Source organism: Entamoeba dispar, genomic scaffold (genome assembly GCF_000209125.1).
Source record: "Entamoeba dispar SAW760 scf_1105229458079 genomic scaffold, whole genome shotgun sequence".
In the NCBI taxonomy this organism is placed as follows: Eukaryota; Evosea; order Mastigamoebida; family Endamoebidae; genus Entamoeba; species Entamoeba dispar.
In genome coordinates this window covers 1-9611 of record NW_001853013.1, presented here as the reverse complement: position 1 = coordinate 9611, position 9611 = coordinate 1, and the positions used below count along the sequence as shown (strand labels likewise).

General features: G+C 21.2%; 2 protein-coding genes across 2 annotated transcripts, besides 28 other annotated features; one reads left to right on the top strand and one right to left on the bottom strand.

The window, feature by feature from the left end:
• Positions 1-88: part of a sequence feature (AT_rich) that runs on past the window's edge.
• A 29-nt stretch (positions 89-117) lies between these two features.
• Positions 118-334: a sequence feature (AT_rich).
• A 3-nt stretch (positions 335-337) lies between these two features.
• Positions 338-626: a sequence feature (AT_rich).
• Positions 627-672: 46 nt separating this feature from the next.
• Positions 673-814: a microsatellite.
• A 48-nt stretch (positions 815-862) lies between these two features.
• Positions 863-890: a sequence feature (AT_rich).
• A 3-nt stretch (positions 891-893) lies between these two features.
• Positions 894-1003: a microsatellite.
• A 21-nt stretch (positions 1004-1024) lies between these two features.
• Positions 1025-1060: a sequence feature (AT_rich).
• Positions 1061-1147: 87 nt separating this feature from the next.
• Positions 1148-1221: a microsatellite.
• A 26-nt stretch (positions 1222-1247) lies between these two features.
• Positions 1248-1912: a repeat region.
• An 18-nt stretch (positions 1913-1930) lies between these two features.
• Positions 1931-2555: a repeat region.
• Positions 2537-2876: a repeat region.
• Positions 2877-2915: 39 nt separating this feature from the next.
• Positions 2916-2938: a sequence feature (AT_rich).
• Positions 2939-4277: 1339 nt separating this feature from the next.
• Positions 4278-4399: a microsatellite.
• Positions 4400-4509: 110 nt separating this feature from the next.
• Positions 4510-4689: a microsatellite.
• Positions 4690-4926: 237 nt separating this feature from the next.
• Positions 4927-5037: a microsatellite.
• Positions 5038-5060: 23 nt separating this feature from the next.
• Positions 5061-5260: a sequence feature (AT_rich).
• A 95-nt stretch (positions 5261-5355) lies between these two features.
• Positions 5356-5519: a microsatellite.
• Positions 5520-5567: 48 nt separating this feature from the next.
• Positions 5568-5704: a microsatellite.
• Positions 5705-5725: 21 nt separating this feature from the next.
• Positions 5726-5753: a sequence feature (AT_rich).
• On the top strand, positions 5752-6860 carry EDI_241470 (uncharacterized protein; the record flags this gene model as incomplete). Its single annotated transcript, XM_001734242.1, has 4 exons — positions 5752-5934; positions 5985-6372; positions 6434-6650; positions 6683-6860. 4 exons carry the CDS (start codon positions 5752-5754, stop codon positions 6858-6860), a joined length of 966 nt encoding a protein of 321 aa, XP_001734294.1.
• Positions 6861-6930: 70 nt separating this feature from the next.
• Positions 6931-6957: a sequence feature (AT_rich).
• A 285-nt stretch (positions 6958-7242) lies between these two features.
• On the bottom strand, positions 7243-7829 carry EDI_241460 (casein kinase I, putative; the record flags this gene model as incomplete). Its single annotated transcript, XM_001734241.1, has 2 exons — positions 7243-7712; positions 7766-7829. 2 exons carry the CDS (start codon positions 7827-7829, stop codon positions 7243-7245), a joined length of 534 nt encoding a protein of 177 aa, XP_001734293.1.
• A 352-nt stretch (positions 7830-8181) lies between these two features.
• Positions 8182-8210: a sequence feature (AT_rich).
• Positions 8211-8861: 651 nt separating this feature from the next.
• Positions 8862-9002: a microsatellite.
• A 12-nt stretch (positions 9003-9014) lies between these two features.
• Positions 9015-9130: a microsatellite.
• Positions 9131-9154: 24 nt separating this feature from the next.
• Positions 9155-9309: a sequence feature (AT_rich).
• Positions 9310-9376: a microsatellite.
• Positions 9377-9421: a sequence feature (AT_rich).
• Positions 9422-9492: a microsatellite.
• An 8-nt stretch (positions 9493-9500) lies between these two features.
• Positions 9501-9599: a sequence feature (AT_rich).
• Positions 9600-9611: the final 12 nt, after the last annotated feature.

Sequence of the window (9611 nt, the reverse complement as noted above, 5' to 3'; positions counted from 1 at the left end):
TTTATTTTTAATTTTGTTTAAGTATTTATGTTATTAAAACATTAAAATATTAATAAAATAATATCTAATGTTTAAATATTTAAAATATCCATTGATTATAAACAAAAACTGGATATGTAAAATTTAATAATATAAATTAAACAAAATTCAAATGAAAAACATAAAATATATTATGACTTATTTTCAATTCAGTTTTATATTCTCTCATCTTTTATTTTATTATCAATTAAATATATTTAAATCACTAAAATTATGAGTTAAATAATTTAATTAAATTCTATTATAAATTGAATATTATCAAACAAATATTTCTGACATTATATAATAATAAATACTCAATTATTTATTATTGAATAGAAATAAATTTAATCATTTTATTGATTGAAATATTAATTATTATATTATTTCATATTGATGAAAAATAATTTAAGAACAATTATAATTATCAAATATAATGATACAATGAAGAATAAAATATATTCATTATCAAAAGAATTATTTGAAATGATTAATATTATTCAAATACATTCATTATAAATAATATATCATATTATATTTAAAATAATAAGAATAAGAATGTTTATTAATAATACAATTGATTATTATAGAATTAATAAATTTATAATGATTTCAGATATTAAAATAAGATATTAAAAATGAATATTCTATTCTAATAAATTTAATTGAATAAAATGTAAATAAACAATTAGAACTATCAATTATAAAATAAACAAAAGAATATATCAAAGAATATTTAAATCAAATAATTCAATAATAAATATAAAATAAACAAAACAATCAAAATTAGAATAAAATGAAAATATTTCAGAAATGAATAATAAAAATTAATTCATTCGTGTTCTATTTTATTTAATCAATTATTATTATAACAAAAATGATTAAAGAAATATGAATAAATATATTCAATGACACAAAATGAATAAATAAATTATCATAAAATAAAAATAAAATAATTCAATGATTAAAATAACAAAAAATAAATGTTACTTTTAATAACACTTAGTTTTAAATTTGTTATTAAAAACATAAAAATAAAAAAGAAGAATTTAGAATGAAATTGAACTTATAAATAAATATGAGATCTAATCAAATAACATTCAGCATTTTCACCATATTGGTAATTTGTAATATAAAACAAGACAACGATAATAAAAAAAATAAAAAAAAACTTAAAAATACATAATAATGGAAATAACAACATCAACATCAAATAACATACCAATTGTTAAAACAGAAGAAATGAAACAAATAGAAGAGTGGACAGAAAGAAGAGTTGGAGATGTACTGTTTGATTCAGATATTGATGATTGGAATATTTGTACATCAGTATTTGATCAAAGAATAGTAAATAAAGAACATATAATAATTATTATTGAAGATGAAGATGGAAATAAATTTGGAGGATATGTTAATGTAAAAATTGATAAAGTTTTTGATTGTGTATATGACCAAAATGCATTTTTATTTTCATTAGAGTCAAAAGGAAGAATACAAGGAATGATGAAATTTGATATTAAATATCCACAAGATGCATTTTGTTTATGTGATAAATCAAGTAGCTGTCTGTTTTCATTTGGATATGTGAAGGATATTAGTATTTGTAAGGAAAACTATAAAACAGAATCCTATTGTAAACAAGAATCATATGAATATAAAGGAATAACAAATGCACTTTGTGGAAAACAATGTCCAGATAAATTCACACCAGAACGAATCATTGTAATTGAAATGGAATGATTTTTATTCATTATTATTTATTTGAAATATAATAATTAAAAAAGAATATAAAATCAAATAAACAAATGAATACAAACACCATTTCTTTCATCTATCAATCAATGAAATGGTGAATATAAAAATATTCATATTTCTTTCTTGTTTTATTTCATTTCATTTGAAAAAATGAGTTAGAATTGAAGGTTGTCTCTCAAACTCCACACAAACATTAAAATGTATCCAAACACTGAAACACTTATTATCATCTGATTATGATGTTACCCTTAGTTAGAAAACACCTTACTCAGTATTGAAAGAATATCAGTGATTATTATTTAAGTTGATTGAATATCATTATTATAATAAAAGTGTGAAAATTTATAAAGGTTTACTATTCTTTATCAACATGTAAGTATATTTGATAATGAATCAAACGCATGAGTATTACCAATGAACTTGATCTACTTCTTGATAATACTAAATGAAATTAAGCATAATAATATATAGTAATGATACAATCAACATAAAATAAGAAAATAAAGAAAAAAAGTATTTAATATACATTAAATTAAATAAAGATGAGGTAATGAGTTAAATGATGAATAAATGAATAATTAAGATGAAGAAATTTAAAAGACATAATTCAATTAAAATAAAAGAATGAAAAATAGAAATTCACATTTCTCAACATATGAAAAGCTAAGTAATAGATGAATATTGATGAGTAAACATCCTTAAAACATAATGACGTGATTAGTCAGCGGTGAATAAAGAACACTAGAATATAAAATTATAACACTTCTTTATTTACTTTTTATTCTTTATTTTCTCATTTTCCAATTATTTGTTATTTTTTGTTTTCATTTTAATTTCATTCATTGTTAGTGTTCTCTATTTCTTGTTGGTGTTGTCTTTACTATCATTCTATTCACTCTTATTTTTCTTATTCATTATTCATTCTTATTCTCTTTTTAAACCCTTTTTTATTGTATTTTTATTAGATTCTTTACTTTATTAGTACTTATCACCCCTCTATATCCCGATGAATAGTAATGTTTTATTTTGTTTTCTTTACAAGAACTAACGAACTGTTCAATAATAGTGGTAATTTCATTTGTTGTTTTCCTTGTATTAAAAAACTGTGTTGTTAAAGAACAAACAATAACAAAGGGTTTATGTTAATAAAATAATAAATTAAAATCATTGTTGTGAACTCTAACTCAAACCACACTGTATTTTATTTGTTGTAGTTTTGTTTTACCACTCACATATCTTCACTCTTCAAGACATTCTGTTGGAACCCTTTAATCTTCTTTAATTCTTCTTCATATCCACAAAACTTATCCTTCCAATGAAGTTATTGCTGACAGTATAGTAATAGAGTGATGAACATCCTCTAAAACGTTTATCTACTATTTCACTAATTCTCGATGGAAATTAATTGAAGTTAATGATGGTACCAACCAAAACATTCATTTCCTATTTTATCGATTGATGATGGAGTGATAAATTTATTAACACCACCCCTTTTGATCTTCTTTCTGTTTATTATTTCTTGATTGTCTGGTTTGAATATTAATTAGCCCTAGATTACTCATAAACACTCTTTCCTCAATTATAAATTCTACACCTCAATAGCCATAAAGTTAATGAACTTCATCTTTTAAAAAAACCTCCTATTTCCTCAACTAACGTTGGTGTATTAATTGATTTTAATGACGCACATCGTTTAAGGCAACGACCTCTCAATTTAGTAATTGTTGATGGAATTATAAATTCATTCACACCTCTTTGTCCGATTTCTTTTCTATTAACGCTTTTCATATTTACATTTCGTTCACCTACAAATATTCTGTTTACACCAATAAACTGACTACATCCATAATTAAGTAAAGTTAGTGTTAAAAATTCACTAAAACATCTCCATTTTATTTCTTTAATTGTTGTTAGTATATCAACAGTACGACTGACTCATAACGTCTAAATCATTCATCTCAGAATTTACTAAATGCTGATGGTATATTAATTAATGTTAATGACGAACAACTATTAAAACACTCATCTCCTATTTTACTAACACTTGTTGGGATATTAACTGGTGCCAATGAATAACAGTGTTCAAAACATTTGTCTCCTGATTTACTAACTGACGTGGTTGGTGTTTTTTGTTAATGAAGAGCACCTTCTAAAACAATTACTTCGAAGTAATTTAACTTCCGGTGACAAAGTTTTCATATGTATTTCTATTTGATTGTGTATATTCTATATTTTCACATTCTTTTCATTCTTCTCTCTCGTTTAAATATGTTGAATAATCTATTAAATACCATATTACATATCCAATCACTTTCTAGTATTAAATAATTCATGATATTTACAATAAATATGAAATGTTTCAATATTAAGAAAGAACTTTCTTGAATATTCATTTAAATGAATTGGATTAAAATGAAATTGTTCAATATTTCCTTGAAATCTTTTAATTCCTTTTTCTAAAATAATAAAATCACCAATATCATCAAAGTACATTGGTGTTATCATTATTTCATTATATCCTATTTCATTATTGATTTATTGTTATTTGTTATATTTTCCATTCTTATTTTATTTCAACTTAAATTATTTTAAAGATTTATTTTACGTTATTTTGATTGTTATTCTAAATCTATATATTCTAAAATATTAACAAGAGATAGATTATATGTATCATGAAATTGATATCGACTATAAGTAGAGTTGAAGAAATGAAGTAGAAAAGAATTAATTAGAGTGAAATTGAAATTTGAATAAAAACAACAACAACACAAGAAATAAAGAAAATAATAGAAATAATTAATGAGTAATGAAAAGAATGAATAAATGAAATAGAAAGAAAATAAAAGAGGAATAAAGAAATAATAGAAAGAAGAATTAAAAGAAATGATAAAAGAAAATAAAGGAATAATAACATAATAAATAGATGAATAATAACTCATCAGATTTTACAAACATATGAAAGAATGGTATAATGGTATTAATTTAAAAGCATTGAAATCATTAAATATTGAATAGAATGAGTATATTCAAATATTAGTAATATATTCAAATTAATTAATAACTAGATCAAGATAACAAGATAACACATAATGAAAATATAAAATAATGTACATATTGAATAAATAATATAACATCTATATTACATATTATTACTATATAAATAAGAAAGAATATACAAATTGATAATATAAATATGTAAATAAAGAAATATTTAAATTCATAACCATGAAATAACATATAGAAATAGAAAATATAAATATACAATATTCACTTCATTATATAACATCAATATATTGTTAATTATAATTAATTATAACAAATACTTATTAACATGAGATAATATTAAATTTACAGGAAGAATAAAAATATATATTCATGATAATAAACAAAATAAAACACATATTAATAATGTAACTAATCTATAAAATGAAAATATAACAATAACTATTTAAATAAATACAAAATATTACAAATTAATGAATATAAAGATGAAATAAATAGAAGTCATTAAATTGTGATACATATTATTTGATTTAATCATAAATTGTCATTAAAATAAAAGAAATAGAAAATGATATAGATATAATAACAATAATAATGATATTATTACAAATAAATGAAATACATTATATATTAATTATATAATGATTTGAATTGTAATAATATAAACTCACAATATATCACATTAAATAAATACTCGGATAATATAGAAAGTGATAATGAAATTAACATTAATTATAATAATATAACTTCTCAAAACAATGAAATATGAATAAACAATTAAATATCATTAATTAGTTTATTTTTTAGTTTATTATATATTCTTTTCAAATGTATTTTTATTATCTATTAATTTGTTATCTAATTATCTTGTTAATTGTTGTATTATCCTCTTTCTTTCTATTTTATTCATCACTTCCTTTATTTTATTACAACATTTTCAATAGATAAGAATATAAATAAAAAAGAAAATAAAATATGATTGTTATGATCTGGTTGTTGCTTTTCATTAATATTGTATCATCTCAATTTTTGAGTATTAAATCTCCTATTGATGAAGGCAAAATCAAAACATTATTACGAGTTGATGGAGAAATTACATCAAAAGGGATTTTATTAACAACGGAATCTAAAAAAGATGGACTTATTTCAACAATAAAAGTTTGGTTATTTCACACTTTACACTAATGATTTAGTACTAACAGATACAGACACTTCCAACTTATTTCCAAATTAATGGAAAAATAAAGTCAGATGGTATTGGAAAAGGATTTGCATTATGGCTAACAACAAAACCAATTGTTTCAGGTAACAATTTTGGGGGTAAATTTACTGAATCAAGTGAAGGGATTTATGTAAAAGTACCAACAGATTCATCAAGGGGAACAACAACAATCTACAATACAGAAAAACAATTAACTCAATGCACTTTTCCTAATTCTATTCATTTTGAAAGTATTTCATTTGAATTAAAGTATGAAGAGAAAACAAATAAATTGATTATTTCAATAGGAAAAGACAAAGGAGGATGTGAAATGACATATGAAGGGAAAATAAAACATATGTATTTTGAAATATCTGCATTAGATGATAAAAATGGTGGAGATCATCAAATTAAATCACTTGAAATTATTGAAGAAGAAAACAAAAAGTACTAAAGAGTTATTAGGAAATGATAAAAGTATTAATGGATTGAATTTTGGTTTTACTGAAAGTGAATTATTTAATGACGGAGATGATATTGATTTTGCATTACAAAAAATCTATTTAGTATTAGGAAAAGTTCAACAACAAGCAAGTAAATTAGATAAGTTAAATGATGAGAATTCAAATTTAATGAAAATTATTGTCAATGGAGCAAAACATTTAAATGAAATGTAAAGAGTCAAGAACTTATCATTGATACAAGTGATATTCTTGTTGATGTAGATACATTTATGGAAAGATTAAGAACTATAGAAGAAATTACAAGAACAACAACAAATGATCTTAAGACTTTAATTTCAACAACAATATCATCTAACAAAAATACAATAAAAAATAATGAAGCTTCTACACATACATTCTTTTGGATTTGTTTTTTTTAATGCAATTTTGTACTGTTGTATTGGTCTTAAATTTATTGAAGAAGAAAAGAGATATGAATCAAAGAAAAGCAATTTAATTTTAATTTAATTTTATTTTCATTAAACAGAAAGAAATTAAAAGTATCTTTATTTAATTCTTGAAATAACAGATGAGAATGGATTAATTTTTGATAATGTAGATTTAATATTTTTAAAAGACTTTGTGATAATTCTGTTGGAATAAATTGAGAAGAATAACATTGTTCTTGTTTATCAATATTATCTTCAAGATGAATTACAAATAAATGATTCAAATAATGATGCAAGAGATAATGGAATTAAAGAATGATTAAACATTCCTGTGATGTTTTGATAAAGAATATAAAATAAAGGAATAATATCATCAATTGGAATATATTTCTTTCATAAGTGTTGATTGGGAGATGCAAATTGAAGATTTCTGATGATAAGAAAAGTCTTGATAATGTTCTGATAAACCAAAGTCAATCAAAATAATATCTCCATCTTGAGATATCATAAAGTTATCAGGTTTTATATCACAATGAATTATTTGTTTTGAATGAATATATTCAACAATTTTTATCATTTTAAATAATAATCTAAAAGATGTTTGTGAAGAAAATCTTAATGTTGGTTGATTTAATCGAAGTTGATTAAGATTTATTATGTGTAATTCAAATACTAAACAATATCCATGTAATTCATATCCACATTCAAAAAATCGAATAATACCTTCATTTCCTTGTAGATTTTTAATAATATTAGTTTCATTTAATGCACTACTTTCTTCATTAATGATTTTTATTGCAGTACTCTTATTTGTTTTTATATTCAAACAACGAAATACATTCCCTAATTCTTATAAATTATCTTATCTTTTAACCAATCTACTTATTAATACAAACCATATGTTCCACTACCAAGTGGTTCTTTAATAATCCAATCATGAAATTGTTTTTGTGATTTCATCTTAATAACAGAAGTGATTTAAAACTAATTTATAAATCATATTACCCTTTTATCTGTTTCCTTCTATCTTAAAACTGGATTTTAAACAAAAATACTCTTTTTACTTTGAAAGAATCAAAGGAAAATGAGTCAAGTGAATATTCTCTTTCATTCTTTCTTCTAAAAGTATTGTTTCTTTTCTCTCTTCCTTTTCTTTCATATTTCTAAAATAACACATTTTTATTTAACAACAATACATTTAACTTCTTATTAACTCCATTAAACAAACTTCATTTTATTTTAACACTTTCAAAAAGAGTAAAGAAAAGAAGGATGGATTTATAGAAAAAGATGTGTTGTATGAAAGGAGCTCTTATAAAATAAAAATTAAAAGTATTAAAAGAATCTTAAAAGAAAAAGTCTTAAATATGATAACCCACAATATGCCAAACTCAAACCCCACAGTATTTATTGCTTTTCAACAACCAATAAAAAAGGCAATTGTCTGCAATGACCTGTATGATTCAGTAATAAGATTTGGTAAAATTCAAAGAATTATTTGTATGAACTCACCTCGACCTGACATGCCCCATTCGTTAATAGAATTTGAATCACCAGAGTCAAGTAATAAATGCATTGAATATCTTAAAACTAATCCCCCTCCCAATTCTTAATTATAAATGTAGAGCAGAAGTAAGTAATGCAGAAACATTAAATGTTAAAACTGAGAGTCCACAAGCACATGACTATACGATTAGTCCTAGATTTGTGCATGAAACACCAATAACAAGAGTATTACTTGTTAATGAATTACCTCGGTATTTAACCCCACAATCCCCTTTTCATTTTTATAATCTTTTTTCATTATATGGGTCTATTATTAAAGTTAATGTTCTTAGTGAAAAATGTACTGTAATGATTGTATTATTTGTGGTTGGTGTTCAGTGTTTATCGTCATAATAAAATGTTGTAGTATTTAAGAGCTTTTATATTTCATTATAAATCTACATCTTTGTTTATCTTTAACATTTCCTCCATTCTCTAAAAATCAAATATTTTAATTATTATTTTTTGTTATTTGATTATTAATTCATTCTTACTATAATTTTATGTATGTTATGGTATTATTTTGTTTTTTCTCTCTATCTTTTTATTTTATTTTGTTATTTTTATTTTATAAATTATATTTTATTTATCATTATGATATATTTTTATTTTTATTATATTTCTCTTATTCTTTTCATTATTTATTCATTATTTTATTATTATCATTATTTCTTATTTTATTTATATATTATTTATGTTTTGTTTCTATTCTTATTATTTAGTATTTTGGTTTTATGTTGATTAAAAATGAAAAATAAATATATTTCATCATTAATATATCATTTTGATATATTTAAATATTGTAAATAAATGAAAATATTATGAAATGTAATAGATATAGAAATATTATATATTTAATTGATTATTATTATAAATCAAATACAAATATATTAAAATTATTATTATTTTTATATTATCATTTTATCATTATTTCATTCAATATTTATTATCATTATCATTATATTTTAATTTGATTAATATAAATATTTATGATGAAAATAAATAAAATTATTTTGATTATTCATTATTATTTATCATTTCTCTTATTATTATTCATATATTTTATTATATTTTCATTTATTGATGATTTTAATAATAAAATTTGTATTTATTAAATGTAATAATATCAATGAAATATTTGATATTTATCATATTCTATATCATCATATTATACATTATTATTATCTGTCATTCATA